Source organism: Cetorhinus maximus, chromosome 24, assembly GCF_964194155.1.
Source record: "Cetorhinus maximus chromosome 24, sCetMax3.hap1.1, whole genome shotgun sequence".
In the NCBI taxonomy this organism is placed as follows: domain Eukaryota; kingdom Metazoa; phylum Chordata; class Chondrichthyes; order Lamniformes; family Cetorhinidae; genus Cetorhinus; species Cetorhinus maximus.
Genome location: NC_135902.1, coordinates 52675147 through 52700780, shown reverse-complemented (window position 1 = coordinate 52700780; position 25634 = coordinate 52675147). Strand labels below are relative to the sequence as shown.

The 25634-nt window shown below is 44.8% G+C and overlaps 1 protein-coding gene across 3 annotated transcripts in view; it reads left to right on the top strand.

Moving 5' to 3' along the window:
• The window catches only part of LOC144667620 (hepatic leukemia factor-like), a 37719-nt gene extending 21239 nt beyond the window's left edge, over nucleotides 1–16480 (top strand). For 2 of the 3 annotated variants that reach the window (XM_078529093.1, XM_078529091.1), the window contains exons 2-3: nucleotides 9074–9294; nucleotides 12247–16480. In XM_078529093.1, coding sequence (XP_078385219.1) covers nucleotides 9074–9294; nucleotides 12247–12450 — 425 coding nt within the window. In that variant the 3' untranslated portion in view covers nucleotides 12451–16480. The remainder of the gene's footprint in view (nucleotides 1–9073; nucleotides 9295–12246) is intronic. The other variant, XM_078529092.1, reaches the window with a different exon arrangement.
• The last annotated feature ends 9154 nt before the right edge of the window (nucleotides 16481–25634 follow it).

Here is a 25634-nt window from a genome sequence, read left to right as displayed (position 1 = left end):
GGTTAATCAGTGAGTAAGCCTGTTGCAATTGTTCTAGACCTACTCCCTCACGTGGCGAGACTTTGTAATGTCTGGTGCAGTCACTTAACTAAGATGGGACACGAAGAGCACCAATCTGCACCGGCTGCAAGAGCTGTGCAATTTTTACTGTAATTACGTGGATTTGCATAGAATGTACAGCACAGAAACCCCACAATCTTTTATTTATAGCCCCTAGTTTTCGAATCTTCTACAAGTGAGAATATCTTTTCTGTGTGAACTCCATTCAACACTTAAATAATTTTAAAGCCCTCTATCAGGTCACATTATTGAAAGGAGAGCCAGCGTTCTTTGAGCCTCCCCTCCGACACGACTCACTGAAGTTGACCCCTGTAGAGTTCCTCACTGCTTTTTCACATGTCTGGTCTGATTGCTGGTTGCTCCCAGTTCTTGTTACCTGGATGCTCACACCCTTGCTGGTTATAGCAGGAGAAGGAATGTATGACTTGTTCAGTCCCACACCACGATCCGTGGGTGCCTTGGACCAAGTTGGGTCCATTTCTCAATGATAAAGGTACCAGTGCACAGCGTTAAACTGGATCGTATGTGACTTGAGATTTAATTTGGAAGGGAGCCTCTGTTCTGCCCACAGTAGTGGCAGAACTTTTAAGGGAATGAGAGTTGTTGGCAAGGCTGACATTTGTTATCTGTCCCAGGTTGCCTGGAGATGATGGAGGTTGGCCTCCTTGATCCATTAGTAGCAATTTGATACAACTGAGTGGCTTGCATTGGCTGCTTCACAGGGAAGCGGAGAGCCAGCCACATTGGGGTGGGACTGGAATCACATCCAGACCAGTCTGGGTCAGGATTGTAGGCCTTCTTCCTAAAAGGACATGTCTCAACCAGTCGAGTATGCACAACAATCCAATACTGTCACTTTACTGAGACCAGCTTCCTGTTTCAGATTTTTAAAACTGAATTCATGGGAATCACCGATTCCAGAGAATTTAATCCTGGTTGCTGTCAGTGGCTCTGTCTCTCATGTTGGGATTTGAACTCTCAATTTCTGGATTTAGTCCAATATCATAGAAACTTAGGAGCAGGAGGAGGCCATTCGACCCATCGAGCCTGCTTCACCATTCAAACAGACCATGGCTGATCACCTACCTCAATGTCACTTGCCCACACTATCTCCAGATCCCTTCATGTCATTAGTCTCCAAAAATCTATCGATTTAGGTCTTGAACATGTTCAATAACTGAGCTTCCGCAGATCTCTGGGGTAGAGAATTCCAAAGATTCACCACCCTCTGAGTGCAGAAATCCCTCCTTAGCTCAGTCCTAAATGGCCTGTCCCTTATCCTGAAACTGTGTCCCCTGGATCTAGACTCACCAGTCATGGGAAACATCCTATCCACATCTACCCTGTCACCCCTGTAAGAATGTTGTCAGTTTCAATGAGATCACCCCTCATTCTTCGAAACTGTAGAGAATGCAGGCCCAGTTTCCTCTATCTTTCCTCATAAAATAATCCCGCCATTCCAGGGATCACTCTGATGAATCTCCGTTGCACTCCCTCTATGGCAAATACATCCTTCCTTAGATAAAGAGACCAAAACTGTACACACTACTCCAGATCCGGTCTCACCAAGGCTCTATACAGTTGCAGCAAGACATCTTTACTCCTGCACTCAAATTCCCTTGTGATGAAGGCCAACATAGCACTTGCCTTCCCAATTACTTGCTGCACCTGCATGTTAGCTTTCAGTGACTCATGAACAAGGACACCCAGGTCACCTTGGGCATCAGCACTTCCCAACCTCTCACCATTTAAGAAATATTCTGCCTTTCTGTTTTTTCTACCAAAGTGGATAACCTCACACTTATCCACATTATATTCCATTTGCCATGTCCTTGTCTACTCACTTAGCCTGTCCAAATCCTCTTGAAGCCTCTTTAATCCTCCTCACAACTCACATTCCCACCTAGTTTTGTGTCATCTGCGAACTTGGAAATATTATATTTGGTTCCCACATACAAATCATTGACATAGATTGTGAATCGCCCCACTACTATTCTTTGTGGTATCCCACTAGTAACAGCCTTCCATCCTGAGAATGACCCATTTATTCCTACTCCCCGTTTTCTGTCCATTAACCAATTTTCAATCCATAGCAGTATATTACCCCCAATCCCATGTGCTCTAATTTTATTTACTAACCTCCTGTGTGGGACCTTATCAAAAGCCTTCTGAAAATCCAAATACACCACATCCACTGGTTCTCCTTTATCTATGCTACAGGTTACATTCTCAAAAAAAGTTCTAACATATTTGTTAAACACGATTGCCCTTTCATAAATCCATGTTGACTCTGCCCAACCATATTATTTTCTGACTGTCCAGTTATCACATCCTTTATAATAGATTCTAACATTTCCCCGACCACTGACATCAGTATAGTGATTGTATAGCTCAGGTCATTGCTGCTACCTGTGGTGTGAGACAATCGTCCTTCATTAGACTGGAGGGTCCAGCGCAGTTACAGCTGGTGTGAATCTACTCCCTGCACCCTGATTACAAGGCTGTATACTTCCTGACAGCCACCTGACAGCCAACTGCATTAAAGAGCTCCAGAGGATGAGATTCCCTCTTTACTCCTTCCCAGTTTTTTTCTTCCTCTTCTGAAGGTGCCTTCTCTCATTCTTCATGTATGAAATTAGAGAGCGAGTGTCAGCAGGTGAACTCCATAGAGGTGTCAGCTGTGCTCAGTGGGCCCCAGGCTTATCTCTGAGTCAGAAGGTCGTGGATTCAATCCTTGATTCTGAGACTTGAGCACATAATCCAGACAGGCATACCCGTGCAGTACTGAGAGTGTGTTACACTGTCCGAAGTACTGTCTTTCAGATGAGACATTATTTCAGCTGCCCTCTCCGACAGACATATCAAATGTCCCATAGCACTACTTTAAGAAGAGCGGTGGAGTTTACCCTAGTTAGGAAAGTAAGTTGTGAAGAGGACATAAGGAGGCTACAAACAGATATAGATTGGTTAAGTGAGTGGGCAAAGATCTGGCAAATGGATTATAATGTGGGAAAATGTGAAATTGTCCATTTTGCAGCAAGAATAAAAGAAGCATATTATCTAAATGGTGACAGATTGCAGAGCTCTGAGATGCAGAGGGATCTGGGTGTCTTAGTGCATGAATGACAAAAGGCAATTATTGCAGATACAGCAGTAATTAGGAAAGTTAATAAATGTTATCATTTATTGCGAAGGGAATTGAATACAAAAATAGGGAGGTTCTGCTACAGTTATACTGGACGTTGGTGTGACCACATCTGGAGTACTGTGTACAGTATTGGTCTCCTTATTTAAGGAAGGATATAAATGCATTGGAAGCAGTTCACAGAAGGTTTACCAGACTAATACCTGGAATGGATGGGTTGTCTTATGAGGAAAGGTTAGACAGGCTGGGCTTGTATCCACTGGAGTTTAGAACTGTAAGAGGTGACCTGATTGAAACATATAAAATCCTGAAGGGTCTTGACAGGGTGGATGTGAAGAGGATGTTTCCTCTTGTGGGAGAATCTAGAACTAGGGGTCACTGTTTAAAAATAAGGGGTCGCCCATTTAAAATGGACATGAGACACAATTATTTCTCTTGGAGGGTTGTGAATCTTTGGAACTCTCTTCCTGAAAAGTGGATATTTTTAAGGCAGAGGTGGATAGATTCTTGGTAAGCAAGGGGGTGATAGGCTATCGGGGGTAGGCAGGATGCAGATTTGAGGTGGTTAGCAGATCAGCCATGGCAAGCTCGAGGGGCCGAATGGCCTACTCCTGCCCCTTGCTCGTACGTATCCTGACCAATTTGCCCCTCAACCAACGTCACTTGAGCAGGTCATTATCATATTGCCGTTTGTGGGAGCTTGCTGTGCACTAATTGTTTGTTTCCTACAGTACAACCGTTGCCCATCTGAAGTTGTGGAAAGCGCTGTGTAAATACAAGTCTTTCTTTCTCTACTTTACGTCTGATCTCACATACTTTCCAACGGGATAATCTGGAATGGGAACCTTGTCTGGCTCCTTTTCCCTAAGCACAGTCGGCGCAAAATGGTTTTACCCCTGAATTAGGCCAACATGTGAGCCTTGTTCAGCATCACACACACAGTGCCGAACCTTGCTGGCAATCTTTCAAATGTCGGCAGGCTATTTTTTCAAACCATTATTGAGCAGAACAGAATGTGATGTTTTAAAGATACAGGATAATGGAGGACCAATGAGATTCAGATCAATAAATTAAATTTCAAATAGATTCCGCGCAAAATAGACAAGTCTTCACTCCAGTCTGCATGAATTAGGAAAAAGACCAGGACCATGCGGCTGCTTGTGTGTCATTGAAGGTTGACAGCTCAGGCTGGACCCAGTCAAATGCTCTGTCTTTTTCAGAGTGCTGGAAATGTTTTTAAAACATAAGAATAGAAATTTTGATTTATGGTTGTTCAAATAAAAGTTTCATTTGGGTGAAAAAATAGCCCCCCCTCTCCCCCCCCCCCTCACCACCACCTGACCTGGGTTCCCTCCCCTCTTGCGGTGCTAATGAGGAGGGGTCCGAGTTCATCCAGCCTATGCTCAGTTGGCCAGGGGTCAGGGGTCAGGTTTCTCTGCCTGTTTCCACTGGTTAATATTCATACCCAGGTAGATAGGGACAAACCAGTGCAAAGGATTATAGAATTTACTATGTGAGTTAGAGAATCACTTCACTTAATGTAGGCCCTACTGACAAAACTGAGTACACTTCTAAATCAAAATAGTGGGGACAGCAAGTTCCCACCGGTTGTGTCCGTGCACGTGGGCTTGTCGAAGGGTGCTCATTCTGTATGGTGCTACCATTCAGACTTGTGTATTAATAAATAAAAATTAATTTAAATCTAATCAGATCAATACACTTAAGGCAAGGCACGTGGCAGTAAAAGGTTTACAGTGAACGTAAACATCTGTAAATCAGTTTGCATATTACTCAAGTTGAAATGACTCACCATTAAAACTTCTGCATTAATGAATTAAAATTAATTTAAATTAATCAGGTCAATGATCTTAAAACTGTAACGGTGAAGCACACGGCAGCAAAAGTTTACATAGAGAGAGCAGAGTGTCCTTCCCTCCTTTATTTTCAGTCGTTTTTGTAAGACTCTTCCCCAGACACTGGATTGGCCCCGTCTTATCTCTAGTTACCAACCAACTCCGCTCTGCTCTGTTGTGCAGAATTCTTACGTTTGGGATTATGCAAATAAGTTTGGGCAGAAATTTGAAACATGTCTTCAAATTGGAAAGACACCACCACCACCTTCTCGAGGGCCAGTAGGGATGGGCCTAGCCAGCGACGCCCACATCCCATGAATGAATTTTTTAAAAAGCCAGTGGAATGCAAAGCGTATTTGGGTGAAAGTTTTCTAATTGTGCTTAAGGCAGAAATTTGACCTCCTGATCAGAGCCAGGATGTCCTCATCCCCTGGAGTGAGGAGGGAGAAAGGATCAGGCAGGTCTCCTGCTCCCGAGCCCCAAGCCGTGAGGCCTCCTGAAAATCGAGCGTCTGTGTTGAGGCAGGTCAGAGTCAGGCCCAGCTGAGAGATCCCCCGTGGTCGAATAGTTATTAACAGGGCTGTAAGTTTATATGGATCAGTCGTATGCACTTTGGATATGTAAAGGAACTGGTTGTGGTATTCTGCTCGCGCTCAGATCGAGTGTGAGTGTGTTCATGCACGTATAAAAAGAGTGCGGGTGGGAATGTGTGAGGGCCACCGCTGATGTGAGCCTTCACTGTAATTAATGAAAATTATTACTGCTACGTATAACATTAGGAAAATCCTTTTTTTTAAATTATTCATTCATGGAATGTGGAAATTTGATAAGGTGGTGGTGAAACTGAGTGGCTTGCTTGGCCATTTCAGAGTCAACCTATGGTCTGGAGTCACATGTGGGCCAGACCAGGTAAGGATGGTAGATTTCCTTCCCTAAAGAGTTTTATTGAGGGTTATTTAAGGGCTTTACAACAATCAACAAGGTTTCATTAGACTTTTCATTCCACATTTTTACTGAATTCAAATTCCACCATCTGCCATGGTGAGATTCGAACCTGGGTCCCTCCAGAGCATTACCCTGGGTCTCTGGGTTACTAGTCCAGTGACAATACCACTGTGCCATTGCCTCTGAACAGACTGGAGCTTTTAAGTGTTGGCCATGGTTCAGTGGGTAGCACTCTTGCCTCTGAGTCAGAAGGTTTTTTGCATTCAAATCCACAGCAGAGACTTGAGCACAAAATATTGTGTAGTACCGAGGAAGTGCTGCACTGTCAGAGGTACCATATTTCGGATGAGACGTTAATCCAAGGGTCTGTCTGCTATGTCTGGTGAACGTAAAAGATCCAATGGTGCTATTTCAAAGAAGAGGAGGGGAATTATCCATAGCCAGTATTTATCCCTGATTCAATATCACCAATATCACAAATGTCCTGGTCATTTTATTGCTATTTTTGGAGTTTGCTGAGCGCTGAGTGGCTGCTGCATTTTCTATGTTTCAATGGGAACCACACTTCCAAAGTATGTTTGGGACGTTCTGAGCTTGTGAATTACACTGTAGAAATGCAAGTCCTCCTTTCTCCTTTTCTTTAGTAAAGGTTGAGGGGCGACCTGATAGAGGTCTTTAAAATTATGAAGCAGTTTGATGGGGTAGATGTCGTTAGGATGTGTCCATTTGTAAGGGGGGACCAAACTGGGAGCTATAAATATAAGATAAGCTGTTAATAAATCCAACAAGTAAATCGGGAGAAACTTCAATACCCAGATGGTGGCTAGAATGTGCAACTGGCTTCCACAAGGAGCAGCTGAGGTGAATAATGTTGGTCCATTTAAGGGGAAGCTAGATAACGTCATGAAGGATATTGCAAGCATAACCCTGCTATTCATGAAAAGGAGAGAGAAAACAGGGAACTGTAAGCCATTTAGCCTGACATCAGTCATCAGGAAAGTGCTAGAATTTATTATTAGGGGCAGGGTAACAGGGCACTTAGAAAATCATAATTGATTAGGAAGGGTCAACATGGTGTAATGAGAGGGATACTGTATTTGACAAATCTGTTCAGGGATTTTTGAGGTTGGAACTAGAGGGGTCGATGAGGGGAAACCAGTGAATGTAGCTTATTTGGATTTTCAAAAAAACATTCAATAAGGTGCCGCACGAGATTATTATACAAATTCGGGCTCGTGGGATTGGGGATAATATATTAGCATGGATTGAGAATTGATTAATGGACAAAAAAACAACGTAGGAATATTTGGGTCATTTTTGGGTGGGTAGGCTGTAACTAGCGTGGCACCAGAAGGATCAATACTTGGGCATCAGCTACATCATTGACTTGGATAAGGGGTCCAAATGTAATGTATCCAGGTTTGCTCCCGATACAAGGGAACAAATAGGAGCAGGAGTGGATCATGTGGCACCTCAAACCTGCCTTGCTATTCAACACGATCATGGCTGATCATCTGGCTTCACCTCCACTTTACAGCACACTCCCATAGCCCTTGATTCCTTAAGAGGTCAAAAATCTATCCATCTCAATGTTGAATATGCAGATGGAGTGCCAAAAAACCGGCTGTGTCTGAAAACTGGGCGTTTTATTCCCAGGCTCCAGCAAAACCCAACCCGACCCGACCCAACCCAGCTCGGCAAAGTTCGGGGAGTTGCTGAGTACTAATCGAGTTTGCACACCTGACGTTTCCCATGCTTCAGCGAACCTCGACCCCCAAGGCATTCCAATTTTTATCCTGAAAACCGGGAAGTTCCAAAATCCAGGACAGACTCCGTCCCAAGGTTGCCGGGTTTGAGGTACTCTACTCGTACTTAATAATGGAAATCCGCAATTGTCTGGAGTAGAGAATTCCAAAGGGTCGCAGCCCTCCGAGCAAAGGAATTTCTCCTCATCTCATCCAAATGATTTGACCCCCTTATCCTGAGGATGTGCCCCAGTGTTCCAGATTCCCCAGCCAGGGGAAACAACCTCTGTGTCTACCCTGTCAAACCCCTTCAGAATCTTGTGTTTTCAATGCGATCAGGTAGGGAAGTAATCTGTGGGAAGGATGCGAAGAGACTGCAAAAGAATTTGGACAAGTTAAATGAGTGGAAAAGAGCGTGGCAGATGGAATATACTGTGGAGAATTGTGAAGCTATCCACTTTGGTGGGGAAAGTAGAAAAACAGGATATTTTTTAAATGGCGAGAGACTGGGAATTGTTGAGAGACCCAAGAGTCCTCCTACACAAATCACAACAAGTTAACGCGCAGGTGCAGGAACCAATCAGGAAGGCAAATGGTATGTTAGCCATTATTATAAAGAAATCGGAACATATAAGTAAAGAAGTCTTAATACGATTATATGGGCCTTGGTAAGGCCACGTCTGGAGTACTGTGTACTGTGTGCTGTTTTGGACTCCTTACCTATGGAGGGATTGTTCTTTCCTATGACGAAGGTTCACTAGTTTGATTTCTAGGAAGAGGGAGTTGTCCTGTAAGGGGAGATTGAGTAGATTAGATCTACATTCTCTAGAATTTAGAAGAATGAGGAATGATCTAATTGAAGTATAGAAAATTCTTAACAACTTGATAGACTAGATGCTGGCAGCAGGATGTTTCTCTGGGTTGGGGAGTCTAGAACTAGGAGTTACAGTCTCTGAGTAAAGGGCCAGATATTTCAAACTGAGATGAGAGGTTTCTTCACTCAAGCGATTCTACTTCTCCACCCCAGAAATCTGTGGATGCTCACTCGCTTAGTATAATCATGACACAGATCAATCGATTTTTGGATACAAAGGGGATAGTGCAGGAAGGTGGAGTTGAGGCAGATCAGCCATGATCTTACTGAATTACAGAAGAGTCTCGAATGGGCCACTGTTGCTCCTATTTTTATTTTATTGAGGTTGGATGGGAGGAGGTTTGTGCAGAGCATAAACACCAGCATAGACTAGTGGGGCCAAATGACCTGTTTCGGTGCAATAAAATTCTATCTAATCCTATATCTGATCTTGTCTTTTGTGTATCTGCAGGACAGATACTGCCTCCAACCCGCAACACACCCAGTCCAATCGACCCTGAAAGCATTCAAGTGCCTGTCAGCTATGAGCCAGACCCTGCTGACCTGGCCCTGTCCAGTATCCCGGGCCAGGAAATATTTGATCCTCGCAAACGCAAGTTCACGGACGAGGAACTGAAGCCTCAGCCAATGATTAAAAAAGCTCGCAAAGTCTTTGTGCCTGATGAAATGAAGGTAACTTGGAACTGGTTCAGCAAGTGGGGAGGGGCTCACTAAAGCTTTAAAGTTTCTCACTGTACCAAGGTTGGATTTTTTTTTTTGTTGTTCAGCCGGTATTATTGCCCGTTATAAGAATCTCTGCAGCAAATAGTAATCAAAGCGATGCAGTCATGACATCATCGGGCCTGGTAGCTCGGCAGCACCACGGGCTGCCCCTTATGGTACCGAGTCCGATAGATCGGGGAGGCCCTGGGTTCAATCCTGGGTACGTGCTAATAAATAGAATAGAATCTTACAGCACAGGAGATGACCATTTGGCCGGTTGTGCATGTGCCGGTTTTGAAGGAGCTATCTAGTTAGTCCCATTCCCCATAGCCCAGTAAATATTTCCCCTTCGTGTCTAAATCCAGTTCCTTTCGGGAGTCGCCATTGAACCTGCTTCCACCACCTTTTCAGGCAGGAACATTCTGAATGTCCACAATTTGCTGCGAAACATTTCCCCTCATCTCCCCCTTTGGCGCTTTTGCTAATTTATCTTTTGCCAAGTCTGTGTCCTCTGGTTACTGACTCTCCTGCCAGTAGAGACAGTTACTGACTCTCCTGCCAGTAGAGACAGTTACTGACTCTCCTGCCAGTAGAGACAGTTACTGACTCTCCTGCCAGTAGAGACAGTTACTGACTCCCCTGCCAGTAGAGACAGTTACTGACTCCCCTGCCAGTAGAGACAGTTACTGACTCCCCTGCCAGTAGAGACAGTTACTGACTCCCCTGCCAGTAGAGACAGTTACTGACTCCCCTGCCAGTAGAGACAGTTACTGACTCCCCTGCCAGTAGAGACAGTTACTGACTCTCCTGCCAGTAGAGACAGTTACTGACTCCCCTGCCAGTAGAGACAGTTACTGACTCTCCTGCCAGTAGAGACAGTTACTGACTCTCCTGCCAGTAGAGACAGTTACTGACTCTCCTGCCAGTAGAGACAGTTACTGACTCCCCTGCCAGTAGAGACAGTTACTGACTCCCCTGCCAGTAGAGACAGTTACTGACTCCCCTGCCAGTAAAGACAGTTACTGACTCCCCTGCCAGTAGAGACAGTTACTGACTCCCCTGCCAGTAGAGACAGTTACTGACTCCCCTGCCAGTAGAGACAGTTACTGACTCCCCTGCCAGTAGAGACAGTTACTGACTCCCCTGCCAGTAGAGACAGTTTCTCGCTAGTTGCTTTATCAGAACTCCTGATAATTTTGAACACTTCTATTAAGTTTCTCCTTAGAGCAGAGAAGGTTAATCCCAGTTTCTCCCATCTTCCCGCATAACCCAAGTCCCTTTATCCCTGGTACCATTCGGGTAAATCTCTGCTCCCTCCCGGAGTCCTTTTCGTGTGCCTTTCCTACATTGAAACCCAAACTTTATTTCATGTTCACAGCCGAGAGGAGGGGGGGGGTACGTGTGCTACAAATGGCACAGTGACCCAGAATGCTGCAAGACTATGGTGGTGTCCCTGGTCCTGATGTAAGTTGAGAGTGTGCGTGTGTGGTGAGGACAGGTTTTGGCGCTCTCTCTGAATTTCCTCTACACCCACAACCGTTTAATTTCAATGCTGAATATTGGCCTCTCTGGTGAGTTAGAGTCTGGTGTCCCTGGAACTATAGTTAAGGAGACATCAAACCTAGGCAGGATGGGGTGGGTGAAGAGAAAAGGATATGCAGCAACTGGAGGGGCCTTTCGCTGAGTGGTGTCTGTCACTGACTGCAGCAACAGATGATTAATATCAACAGCGAGCCAGATTTCATTTCCAGCCAGTACTCCCTCAGAGAGTTGCTGAGATGTGTAAGAAGATTACTGTGAGCTGCTGATTCTCTGGTACATGTGATTCCCAAATACTCTGTTAAGTTTCCTTCAGGCTGGGATTAAGGGATTTTATCATTTCTATTTGGTGAAATGTGAAGAGAAGTGGGCTGTAGGAGTGAAATGGATTAGGTCTAGGGGAAAAAAAAGACTAAAATTGTACAGGAGTATGGTGAGAACATGGAACCTGCTGCCATGTGGAGTGGTTTAAGGGAGTAGAGGGTTTGGGAGCAGGGTGTAGAGTAGGAGGAAGAGGCTTGTAGGGAGTATAAACACCGGCATTGACCAGCTGAGCCAAGTAGCCTGTTTCTGTACTGTAGATTCTACACAAAATTACAAGAAGTGAAACTGAATGAATAAAATAAAGCGGCTGAATTCAGTGTGATTTATGGTTGTTACAAGTTATCCTTAGTCTGGAGACACTCTGCTCAATCCAGTCAGTGTGGTCTGTTTCACATACACAGGGTGTGAAAGATGACATTTGTGTTGTGTGTGTTAGTCTCTGGCTCTGTACAGGTACAGAACACATCAGGTTAAAGGAAGCAATTTATTCGCCATCTGAGTCTTTACCTTTATCAGTGTCTCGGTGCTGTGACCTGGGTGGATTTGTCACAGAGAGTCAGACCAGTGTTGTTGCAAATGGATGAGCCTGTGCTGATCTACACCTTAGACAGGCAGAGCAGACACATAAATGGTGTCAATCACCTGGGTAAATGTAGCACGGCCACCATTTAATTAACTCTCTTGTGGGGCAGAAGCGCTTGCACACGGACACTTGTTACAGACAGGCGCACACGTGGACATTCACACACCTTCACATTCACACCTGTACATAATAGCTCAAGGGCACTCATGGGTCACCCACGTACGGTGACTCTCACTCTCACTCAGTGGCTCACTGGGGGAGCCTCTTATTGAGGGAGAGTTTCATCTCGGGCGTGGGTGCGAAATGGGAGGAGTTGATCCAGTCTGGAGGTAGAAAATATCGGGCGCGTGATCCACAACAACCACCGGCTTTCTGCTCGCGCGCAGAGCGGAAGTCACCTCCCCTAACCCCTTCAATGTCTCCTCCTCCATTTTTACTAAGTCTAACATCCATCCCTGTTTAATTCAATCTACGAGCAGGATGAAAAATACTGGGCACGGCGCAGGAAAAATAACATGGCAGCCAAGCGGTCACGGGACGCTCGCCGACTCAAGGAGAACCAGATCGCCATCCGAGCAGCCTTCCTGGAGAAAGAGAACTCAGCCCTGCGCCAGGAAGTGGCCGACCTCCGGAAGGAGCTGAGCAGGTGCAAGAATATCCTCTCCAAGTATGACGCCTGATGTGAACCCCACCCACCCCCACCTCCGTAGGCACTGGCACCGAACAGATGCAAGATGGACGAGTGCCCTCCTCTATCAGATGGCACTCGCCAACACCCCCCCCCACCCACATCGTTCCCTACCACTCCCACCCCTCAGTCCCCACACCCAATGTTCTGCCACTGAATGATGGAAGAGAGACGAATGGACTTTGTACATTTTGATTCCGCACGAGCAAAGCCCTGCCTCACTTTTCGTAAAGGGCCCCTGTATTTTTACCTGAAAAGAAAAGTTGCATTAAGGTTTCTTGACTGTTGATCCACTTACCCATCCCTTCCTTTGGAATCCGACATTCTCTCCTGATCCCCCCCCCCAGCCCCCCAGGGCCTCCCACCTCCCCCCCAACATAGAAATGATTTATCAAATATTATATTTCTCATTTTTGAAAAGAACTCTTATCAGGATATCACTCAGTTTATCAATCACCAGAATGCAATTAACCAGCCCCTGACTATTGAACTATGGGCACCTCACCAGTTTCCTAGACCTCAGCTGAAGTTTCTGGAAAGCCAGTCCCGCCCTCTTCTCCCCCCCACCACCACCCCCACCCCACTCCAAGATAATGCATCCTCTGAGATGATTATATATAATTTAAATTTTTTTGTTAATTGTATTTCCATTTTCTGTGATGTATTTCTAATGTGTTTCTTAGAGTGAAACAGCAACTTTCATCCTCGGTGGCCCCGCCCTTTCCGATGCATGCTTGTTTATAAAAGCTGATTAACTTCCTGTATTTTTTATTTCTGCCTCTCGACACAGCGAAGTTTCTAGTCTCCCTGAGTACAGGGCAGGGTGTGTTGGGTTTGGCTTTCTATGGTTTCTAACTGAAAGCAATAATTGTAATTTAATGTCAGTTAAGGCGAGTGATCTACGTGCAGACTGAGGCCCCGGGGGTATCTCAAGGCCTAGGTGCACCCTGAAGCCTGGGCGTTTCCTGAGAATGTGAAAGAGGACTACTTACTGCCCAACCGAGAACACGCAAGATAAAGTTTGAGCTCTCCGATTTGAATCCACCGGTTGTTGTCACCTGGCACCTAACCAAGGGCTCCCAAGGCCGAATAGCCTACTGACAATCCACTGTGTAAGATCAGATGTGGAAAGGTGACTCGTTGAGTGAGGTCAGCCTTGCCCTGAGAACCTCAGGACCTCCAGCAAAGAATCAACACCAACTGGAGGGTCAAAAAGATATTTTTTTTCTTTTTTTTAATATATAACCAATCTGGATTTTGAAGTCCATTCAGTACATGGATATTTTTTTCAATGAATGTAGTGGTGGTTAGTGCAGAATTACCAGAGGTAATGGTGTTGCCATATATGGTGGTTAATCCCTGTTTATACTTGTTTTCTGACCACCAAAATAAGAGAGATTCTATATGACAATGATAACATTTATAGAGAGAATTATAAAGGTCCTTTTTTGTACAGTATTTTTGAATGGAATACTGACAAGTGTATTTTAAATAAAATTATATTATATATAGTGTATATTATAAAGAGACGTATAGATGACAGGACAGTATATTTCACATTTCAATAGATTGTGAGAGAGAGAGAGAGAGAGAGGCTTTGAGATGAATGTTTGGATATTTGGGCAGGTGTTTGTATTTTTTAAAGTCAGAGCTGCTATTAATTATTTTCTTGACAGAAAAGTATTTTTAAAAAGCAGTTCCTCTTCAGCATGGGCCCTACAGCACACATCCGATCTCTGTCAGAGCCTACAGGATGTCAACAAGGGTGTTGGGTTAATGTCGCACTGACACAGTAAAGGAGCTTTCCTGAGATTGGGTCAGTGTATCTAACTGCCCTTGGGAAGTTTGATGGGACAGTATAGAGGGAGCTTTACTCTGTATCTAACCCCGTGCTTTACCTGTCCTGGGAGTGTTTGATGGGGACAGTGTAGAGGGAGCTTTACTCTGTATCTAACCCCGTGCTGTACCTGTCCTGGGAGTGTTTGATGGGGACAGTGTGGAGGGAGCTTTACTCTGTATCTAACCCCGTGCTGTACCTGTCCTGGGAGTGTTTGATGGGGACAGTGTGGAGGGAGCTTTACTCTGTATCTAACCCCGTGCTGTACCTGTCCTGGGAGTGTTTGATGAAGACAGTGTGGAGGGAGCTTTACTCTGTATCTAACCCTGTGCTGTACCTGTCCTGGGAGTGTTTGATGGGGACAGTGCAGAGGGAGCTTTACACTGTATCTAACCCTGTGCTGTACCTGTCCTGAGGAAGTGCCTGAAAGTAACAAGAGTGGGAAAAGTAACATGTACCATTCCCTGACATCGCTCACCTTGATTAATGCGGCAACAGTACTGCTTCTAGTCTTGCTATGGTTTGACTCCCTAAGAATGAATTTCAAAGGTTAGGCCTTGAGTTGCGCTCAAGTATTTGACTGAGAGTCTAGGTAGAATTGTACCATGACATAATGTTGGTCTTATGTTAACTACAGAAACAAATGGAACAAACTTATCATCTTCAACACGTGCGCCTAAACACATGATGAATTCTGAAATTAAAAGCATGCTGGGGACTTACAGCAGGTCAGTCAGCATTTAAAAGAGAGGTTTGGCTGGAGCCCACCATTAGAAATTGCACTGTCAAGCTGAGGAAACCCCAAGATTCGCAGCAAAGGGTAAAACAGTGTTCAGCTATATCAACTGCTGTCAGAAAGAGGCAAATAGGATCTGATGGAGGATCCCAAAACTTGAATCTGTCCTTTTCTCTGTCAGATGCTGACCAGCCCGCACTGCATTTCCAGCAATTTCTGTTTTCATTGCACAATATCAAGGGGAGGCTGAGGACTATGTTGGATTTTAACCTCCCTGATTAACTGGGCTGGAGATCTGGTGGCACAGTGGTGACATCCCTACATCTGCGCCAGAGGGTTCTGGGCTCAAATCCCGCTCCGGGACTGGATGGCCGTGGAAGGCGTGTCCATAACGTGGCCAAACAGGTTGAATATCAGCCTGTAAACCTTTCCAACATGCCTGATGGCAGGCGGTAAGAGCGGGAGAGTTTCCTGGTCAGCCATTCTGCAGAAAGCAACGGCAAACCACTGCAGTACTTTGCCAAGCAATAATCATGGACTAATCCAATGAAAATCCGTGGTCGTCAATGCCCTCTTAGGGCAGGCTACCTGGAGGAGGAGGAGGATTAGCTGGGGAAATTTAGTCAACTGGAAATAAAAGCATATTTGCTTTCAATACAAAGTTTTTTTTTTGTTTTAAGCCTTGTAGAAATGTATTTATGACTTCTACACTCCTTACACCCTGAAAGGTATTTTCACAGTTTTGCACAGAATCGTCACTGAATTTCTCTTGTAGAAAATAATTTATCTTACATGAAGATTGAGGTTGGATGATGCTACCTCAGTTAGCGGAGAAAGATTGGGGAGGAGGGGGACGAGGTTCAGGATTTGTACAGGTGAGTGCAGAGACATGCATTCTTTATATTTAAAAAAAAATAGGATTTGTATATTTTAAGAAACGAGAAATTGTGGATGCTGAAGACATGAAATAAAAACAGAAAACACTGGAAATGCACAGCAAAGTATATCGGCTTGTGAAAGCAATGACAGTTTAGGCTGCAGTTTTACAGAGGGTTTCCAGCTGCCTTTTCCTTATCACAGATGACAGAGCTGTTGTGTTTAAGATGTTTTTATTGTGTATTAAGTAATCTGTCACAATAAATGAACACGTGTGTGAGAGGCTTTTAAAGAGCTTCCAATCTAAACATGAAGGCTGTCTAGTCCTTTGGCTTCAGGCTTACTAATTTTTAAATAATTTTACAAATTAAATGTTTTATTTTGCGGTGGAATGATTTTTTTTCAAAAGAGATCAACCATTGTATTACTGGCAACACGGTGAGGTGATTCAGCTAAAGGTGAGGAAATAGAATTTCTTTCAGTTGTTTCCGACTGGATTGCATTTTACTGTGCAGCCCGATTCCAGCTATCTGTATTTGTAAAAGTGTTTAATAAATTCTTTTGCTGGCTTCATTGATGCTGGTTTTGCTGATTTCCTCTGTGGCGCTAACTGTTGTTTGCCTGATGTGACCACTGAATTGTTCCTCCTTTTGCCCAGGGACATTTTAGAACATGAAAACACCCGGTAACGATTTCCCCAGACCAAGATGGCAACAGCAACAACAAATATTCGTGTAGCGCCTTTCACATAATGAAACATTCCGAGGCTTGATCTCAGGGCCTCCTTGATGAGCAGATGAGATAACCTCCTTAAAATTTCAACCTGTAAGCAGACCTCCTCTAGTGTTGACCGTACTCTGTCCCGGGATATGCAGGTTTACAGTAGCAGGGGGAGGAATGATAGAAAAACAAACCTTTCACAGGACGTCCTCTACAGCCAGTGAAGCAACTGAAAAATGTGTTCCCTGTTGTATTGTGGGAAACATCAGTTTGCAAGCAGCAAGATCCCACAAAGCAGCACTGAGATCACAGTTAGATCATCCGTTTTTTAAAGTTGGTTGAGGAATAAAAATTGGCCAGGACACTGGGTGAACTCTCTACGCGGATCTTATACCTTCACCTGATAGGGCAGACGAGGCCTCAATTTAACCTTTCACCTGAAAGACAGCACCTCTGACAATGCAGCGCTCCCTCAGTATTGGGCCAGCTTAGATTGTGTGCTCAGCTGTCTGCCGTGTGCTCAGAAGAAAGAGTGCTGCAGTGTGTTACTACAGGAATGTTTACATAGGATTTTTCAATGGAACACATGACCCATTTAACATGCAACATATTTAAGCAAATATTTATAATCCACTCTGCATACCTGGTTGCTATTTTGTCCTTGCGGGCAACAATGTCAGTAAAACAGCTTCACCAACCTTCACTAACCTTTCACTTACATCACCCTGTTGATGGCACCATTAACAGCTTCACAGAGCCTGACACCTCTTGCTAGAGGAGCTCACCGTTCCCTCTCCAAACCATGCCAATAACTTTAAACTGTTCCCTGCTGGTGGGAACAGAGGCACTCATGAATGTAATGAACTCTGCCTGTCTGTGCACACTAGTGAAATGCTGTTCTCCAGATCTTCCCTGGACGTTAGTGGAAGGAACAGTGGCCGAAAGGTAAGCCTCCTGTTGTTTGTTGCTCAGTCACTGGGGAATCAGAGGCACGATATTAACTGAGCTGATCCTGCAGGAAAAACACCCAAATAACTGCTCCAATAGAAGGAAAACTGTGGACGCTGGAAATCTGAAAAAGAAACAGAAAATGCTGGAAATACTCAGCAGGTCCGGCAGCGTCTGTGGAGAGAGAAGCAAAGTTTACATTTTGAGTCGGATATGACTTCAAGAAGAGTCATTTGACTCTATGTTAACTCAGGCCAGGATTTATTCTTCCCCCCCCCACCCCCAGCTGAGGCTTGTCTCCCCCCCAGCGGATGTCCGTAACACCCCACCAGGCGGGAGGGGCTGTAAAATCCTGGCCCTTGTCTCCATTTCCACAGATGATGTCAGATCTGCCGAGTATTTCTCGCACTTTGTTTTCATTCCGTTCGTTATTCTCTTGGATATTTGCCAGTGCGTGTGTTACCCCCAGGTTCAGGACCAACTGACTGGCACTTACCTCCGCTTTCACAGAGAACATGTTCAGCAAGGGAATGTCAAACGGTTACCATTCCTAGGATCACTACCTGCTGTTGTGTGATCTTATGTCAAATAAAGCCATTGCAGCAGGTATGTGAGGATTGACTGGGGCTGGTGGGGGAAAGGGAGTTGAACTTGAGATTTGTCTGACTCTGCAAGGAATGAGGAGAGACCAGATGATTCAGTTTAAGAAGCCAGCCCCAAGCTGAGGGTGGGTGATGTAGTGCCGACTGACTCCCTCCTAACTGACTCCCTCCTTTCCCAGACACCCAGTCGATAACTGGTTCCATCATTTGGGGGGTAAGTAATAAACTCTGAATATGATCCTGAATCCCATCTACAAACAAGTCATGGAATTTTGGTCAATAATTCACCAAGGAATTAGCAGGCATGGACCAACGAAAAATCCAGTTGAAGATTTTCATGCCTCAATTCTTAAATGTGAAGCTTGAATAAAGAAATGACTTTATTAATTACACTGAAGTGCCTGAAAATTCCAATTAGTGGCAAATATTTGCTGTATTGAATTGAGGATGGTTACAATGTGCAGCCATTTATCTTATGGAACAGTGAAAACTCTTATGTCAAACAATGAAAATAAATGTTTCCACATTCAATCCCTTCTTTGGGCCAATTTAGCTGATCTGGGTTAAGGGGTGAGGGCAGGGTGCAGTGCGGAAAGGGTAAAATCACAGGGTTTCTGCTGCTAGAATTGCTGGATAGTGACGTGGGTTACTAGATGGGAATCATACCCGCTCGTGATTTCCCCTCCATAGCTGTGTACCCTCCTGATGTACACGTGAAGAGCGGCCACTTGTGTGCAGGAACTGGAGGGCAGCTGACATCTGGGGCACTGAACTTGAGCATCAGTGGCTTCAGGGAAAGAAGGCCAAAAACCCTGCTAATACCTTCCTGGGCCATGTGATGGCGCTGACTCTCTTTCAAGCTACTCACACTTACGGCCATCGTAATTCTGTATCCGGGAGAGAATGAGGGAGGGAGACGGAGAGAGCCCTGTTAACTCAGAAGCTGAAGTACAGTCTTGATTCCTTTCATCAGGTTAAATATTAAACCATTACATTTTATCATAAAATTAATATCTAAGTAGCGTACAATAATCTTGGGTTCAGACCACTTTGGTTGTGGAAAGGATGCTTTCTTTCTCTCCCTCCGCACCCCGCCCCCCCGAAGATGCTGACTCATGTTTCACGTCCAGCACCTTATCCACATGGCCATGATTCACCTGCCAAAGTAGATAGTGAGAGTTTGCAGCCTTTTTGACTAAACTGCCCTTAACCGACAGTCACATGCGTGCACCGTTCAGGATAGTGAGCAGGACTATATTATTCCTCCCTCTTCATCTACAGAGTGTCCCTAGGCCAAGGAACCTTTCACAAAGTGCTTTACAACCAATGAAGTATTTGAAATGTAGTCACTGTTGTAATCTAAAAAACGCGGCAGCTGGTTGATGTGTTTTAGTGATGTTTGTTCAGGATTAAATATCGGCCTGCATGTTGGGGAAAACCCTCCTGCTTTTCTTCCGATAATGCCATGGGATCTTTTACGTCCATTGAAAGGGCAGAGAGGGCCTCAGTTTAACATCTTATCCTAAAACAGCACCTCTGATAGTGCGGCACTCCCTCAGTATTGCGTTCAGCCTAGGTTTAGAGGTGAGAGTGCTACCCACTGAGCCAAGGTTGATACTTGGGGATCGAACATGTGGCTTTGTGACTCCATGCCAGGTTAGTTTCCGACATACCCAACCCACCCACCATGAGAAACTGTCAGAGCTTTCTCATGGTGAAATAATAGTCACAGTTTAAGACTGGACAATCACTGAACTCTATGTTGTAATCATAGTAGAGGAGGAGGTGAGGGGGAGAATGGTGGGGCCCACCTTCGAATCCACATTCCTCCAGCGACAGGTCCAGAGGGAGCAGGGACTCTTGGGAGTAGGACTGGTCCTTGAAGACGCTGAGTCTGGTGCTCGCAATGCCAGTACAATCCTGGATTCGGCCAATCAGTCCATACACCTTCATGTGGGAATGTACCATTTCTTGGAGGTGGCCAGGATGGGATTTCATACTGTTGAAGGTTATGGCCTGGAGCTCCAGAGAAATATACCTATGTGGGGGGAAGTAAGAAAAAATACAAGTCAGTGATAAAACAGGCAAAAATGGACAATGTTTAAAGCAACACCACAAACTCACTGAGGTATCCACACCCGTGATGTTTGACATTCCCCTCAGACAATTAGCACTCAGTTAATAATCTTAGGCTTGTGGTAAATAGGAAGGCACAGAGGAAAGTGAAGAGAAGTGTTACGGACAGGAGGGGGATTCATTTAAACAGCCCTGATTTCTCCTCTCACCACCCACGCGTAAGCAGAAAGGTGTTTTTGATTCCAGATTTCCCCCATTATAAGTGGTGGTGTCGTTTCCCCAACCTTTCTTTTGGAGTGATCTAATCCTCTAGTAATAACCCCACAACAAATTCGAGATAAGGTTAAATAAGAGGATTGGGTTATTTTACACACACACACAAAACGTGGGAAGGAGTTTCGCAACTTCCGCCCCTTTTGCACTCATACAATAAAAGGGGGACAAGGGAAAGAAGAGGGAACAGAGCAAGACCACGATAAAAAAGAGAGTTATGGTTTCACATGAGTCCTGAATCAGGAGTCCAGAAGTGTATTCCTTCAGAGGTTAGCAGGCTGAAACTATTGCAGGGTGATCCAACTTTCCAGAAGTGAGGATTTCCATGACAGGAGAAGGCACATAGAGTCATATAGGCACCGATACAGGAGTTCCAATGTGCCAGTAGTACACAGAGTAGATGAGGGCCCAGCCATTTACCTGGACAGAGTTCTTTCTGCTGCTACCTGTTAGGTGGTAAAATGGTAGACTACCCGGATTCAGTTCCACACAGCAAAGTACAGGTTCTAGCAGCTTGGGGGAGGTCATGTGACGTGCCTCCCACTTCTTCTCCTGAGCATTGGACAAAGGATGTATTTTCCAAGGTTTGGAGTCTTGAGAGGTTTAATAGAGGAGTCAGGGTTCCATTTGTCCTTGCAGACAGACCATCTCTGTTGGTAAGGGGTCTGCCTTAGAAACGTGAAGGGTGCTGGTGAATTTCTTTGGCTCCTTAGACAGCACCTTCCAAACCCATGACCGCTACCATCTGGAAAGACAAGGGCAGCAGATACATGGGAACACCACCACCTGGAAGTTCCCCTCCAAGCCACACACCATCCTGACTTGGAAATATATCACCGTTCCTTCACTATCGCTGGGTCAAAATCCTGGAACTCCCTCCCTAACAGCACTGTGGGTGTATCTACACCACATGGACTGCAGCGGTTCAAGAAGGCAGCTCACCACCAACTTCACAAGGGGCAACTAGGGATGGGCAATAAATGCTGGCCCAGCCAGCAAAGCTCACATCCCGTGAATGAAAAACAAAATTGATTTTCTGCACTCAGAGGGGCAGTCAGCAGTCACATGGTGGTGTGGTGGTCATGTCACTGGACTAGTAATCTAGAGGCCCAGCCTAACGCTCTGGGGACAGGGGTTCAAATCCCACCACAGCAGCTGGTGGAAATTTGAATTCAATTAATAAATCTGCAATATAAAGCTAGTCTCAGTAATAGTGACCATGACAACTATCAACAATTGTTGTAAAAACCCATCTGGTTCACTAATGTCCCTTTAGGGAAGGAAATCTGCCATGCTTACCTGGTCTGGCCTACATGTGACTCCAGACCCACAATGTGGTTGACTCTTAAATGCCATAAGTTGAAGGGGAACAAATGCTGGCCCTGCCAGTGATGCCCACATCCCATGATAGAGTAAAGGAGAAGTTGAGACTGAACCAGTCTTTTTTAAAGGTTCATTATCATTTCCTTGATTTATACTCTGCTTATAAAGCCCCGGGTCTTGTATGTCTTTTCTCAATCTGCCCATCTACCTTCAACAAATACCCCCAGGCCTCCCTGTTCCTGCAGCTCCTTTAGAATTGTACTCTTCATTTCATATTGCCTCTCCTCATTCTTCCTGCCACAATATAATCACTTCAAGTGACCCTGCGATAACTTTAAACTGCCACGTCCATGTATGCCACCAGGCCGTCTATGTCCTTTTGAAGTCACCTCCTCACAGTTCAGAATACTTTCAAGTTTTTTGTTAATCTGCAAGTTTTTAAATTGCACCCCGTTCACCCACATCTACATCATTATCATACATCAAGAAAAACAAGGAGCCAGAGTCAGCCATTCGGTCCCTCAAGCCTTCTCCGCCATTTAATAAGGCCATGGCTGATCTGATAGTAACCTCAAGTCTGCATCTATCTCACCTACCCCCGATAACCTATCACCCCCATGTTTACCAAGAATCTCTCCACCTCTTCCTTGTGCAAACTTCCTCCTTTTACTTTTAACACACCCAAAAACCCCACTTCACAGGTATACGTCACACCGTCTCTTAAGTAGTCATTCGATTTTCCCGCACCCAAAGTGATTTTCAGCTCCCGAGGGTTTATCCCTGTTCCTTTCCTTTTGCAGCCTGGTAACTTTTAACCCCAGAGCTGTCTTACACGGTGAGGGATTTTCACGGCAATTCTCCCTCTAGTACAAGCCAGGCGAATCTTCCAGCCCCGTTTCAAATCCTCACCAATTTGGTCTTTTCAATCCGAGCGCGAGCTCCCCCCTGTCCTCCACCAGCCCCTCCCCACCAGCTCCCAGCATTCCTGCACGGTGAATCATAGACACTTTCCGCTTCTGGATGCCCCCTCTCTCCCGGACCCTGGCACACTGCCTGCGTCTTGTGAGTTTTCAGGATATTTTAGAAACCCTTTCCCTCTCAAAACCTATCTCCGTGGCAATGTGAATCACGTGGGCCTGGTATCCAGGTAGAAATGCTGATTAACTATCTTTGAGACCCCAACTCTCTTTCAGCTTGGAATTAAATAAATGGACAGTATAAAGTATAATTGTGTACAACCCAACATTCTCAACACTTCCTGGAACTTTGGAGACCAGCAGTTTAACCACTGTAAACACAGACGCTACTACCGTTGTCCCCAAACATGAAACCTTACACCTTCTCTCCAGCAAACAACCTGCCCTTTAATCTTTTAACACCCCCTCACCCAGGCCTTTAGTCAGGCAGACCTCAGAACAGTCATAAAACCCCCTTAATTTTACCCTAAATTAAATACATAGTCACGAAACACAATCTTATAAACCTCAGATTTGTAACACCAACCTCTTCCCACCCTTTTTCTATTTATATGATCATAGAAGACTTTTGGATGCCCTTTTGTTAGTCACCAGTCTCTTCTCATACACTCCCTTTGCCTCTCTTAATTCTTTTAACATTTACGCTCTGAACTTTCTGTATTTGGCCTGGTTCTCACTTGTATTTTATCATTAGCACCTTTTGTATGACATTTGTGACCTTTTCTGCTTCAAATGTATTCTCTACCTCTTTGGTTATTCAGAGACGTCTAGCTTTGGTTGGTCTACCTCTCCCCCTTGTGGGAATGTACCTCAACTGTACTCAAACCATCTCCTCTTTAAACACAGACCGACTTTTCCATTCTAGTTTCACCTGCCAATGTTTAATTCCAATTTACCTGGGACAAATCCGATCTCATTCCACTGGAATTGACTCTCCTCGTGTTTGTTTCCAGGCAGCTAAGAACAGGGCTCCAAGGACTGAACCACCCCGCCCGTGTAATTCTAATTACAGCAGTTCCTATCGAGAATATCTTGCCTGTCTTAGAATGAAGAAACATCACATTGCACACTGCCTGCGTGGTACATGTTCAATGGCTCCGGTATCTCTGGATTAATTTTATTTTCTCCTCTCTTCACAGTTTCAGCGGCCAGGCCTGCACTATAAAGTAAATATCAGCTAGCGTGCCTATTTATTTAATTTCCTATAAATCCTTATCTTCCTGTAGAATAGCACCTGCCCGCCTCATGGCAAATAGGAAGGGGAGGCAGCGCCAGTGAATAAAACCACTCCAGCTTTGACCCCTGACCTGAGCAGTGTTACTAATCTCAGCCTGGACAATAACTGGCCGTTATGCATCCTCTGCCTGAACTACTGGCCAATGTATACTGCTTAGGCTTATACATTAAAAATAACCATTTGGACAGGCTACCCCTACTCCCAAAGAACTAGAGCCCAGAGCAGAGGCTGCCTCTGTGCCAATGGAACCACACCCACAACATTAAGCACTTTCAAGAAGTGGGGAGAAAAGTGGTTTCCCAACTTTCTACGGCAGTAATTTTATAATGTGGAATAGCACAAAAAGGCGCAACTCGCATTTATACAGCACCGACCACAACCATAGGATGTATCAAAGCATTTCAACGGAGTACCTTTGACGTGTAGTCACTACTTTTTCTTAGGCAAACACAGCAGTCAATTTGTAAACAGTGAAGTCCCACAAATAACAATAATATAAATGACCAGATAATCTGCTTTTGGAGGTCTCGACATAAGGCAACTTGGAACGAGGAGTGGTCAGCTATTCTATTCAGGTCCTATCCTTCAGAGCAATCTAACCCAAAACTTCTACATAACCACCTTTAGAAAGAGATTCCATACTCATCCCAAAACAAACTCCTAAACATTGACACATCCTCACATCCCACGCTACTGATCTCAGCCTAGTTGCCTTCCCTGGGACAGCACATCAATGGACCAGGCAGCCCAGAAACCATCACCTCATTTTTCTATTTTCCCCAAATGTGAGAACTCATTAGCCACATCAAGCTCTCTCCAGTTACCATTGCATTACACATTTATCAGTAATTCTCCGCTAACCTCTCAATGCTGAAGGGGATGGTAATTTTGGGGTTTGTTCCTGAGGTCATGGTAATAGCTGACTACAAGTACATAAAAGCACAGCCATGGAGTGTAGACAGCACCTGAATTCAGAGACTTGTGCAGGGTTCCAGAGTCCTAAGCAGCAAGCTGGGCAACGAGTCAGGACTTCCTTTGTAACCACCAGGCAAGTTTCAGCTTCCTTTCTCGTTTCGCGTTCCTTCTTGTCTTCTCTTCCTGCTGTAATCCTGTCAGTGGCTCTTTCTACCTCTTTTGTTTCATCCTCTTCCTCGTTCTCTTCACTGCTACTTTGAAGAAACCTTCAAGCAAGATTTCAATCTTAAATTTGCATATAGAAAGCAATCATGCAACCAGTAGACATTATGATGTGGTTACTAGATCAGTATGTAATCTGATCTCGCAGATTGAGAGGATTTAAGTGCAGCATTGGTGCAACTGGTCTGCCTTGCACCTATACTACATCAAACAGCTATGGTATACTTGCACAAAAGATAAAAACAAGATACTGGGGATGCTGGAAATCTGAAAGAAAAACAGAAAATGCTGGAAAATCCCAGCAGGTCTGGCAGCATCTGTGGAGAGAGAAAAAGAGTTAACGTTTCGAGTCCATAGTCATACGGTCTCGAAAGGTTAACTCTGTTTCTCTCTCCACAGATGCTGCCAGACCTGCTGGGATTTTCCAGCATTTT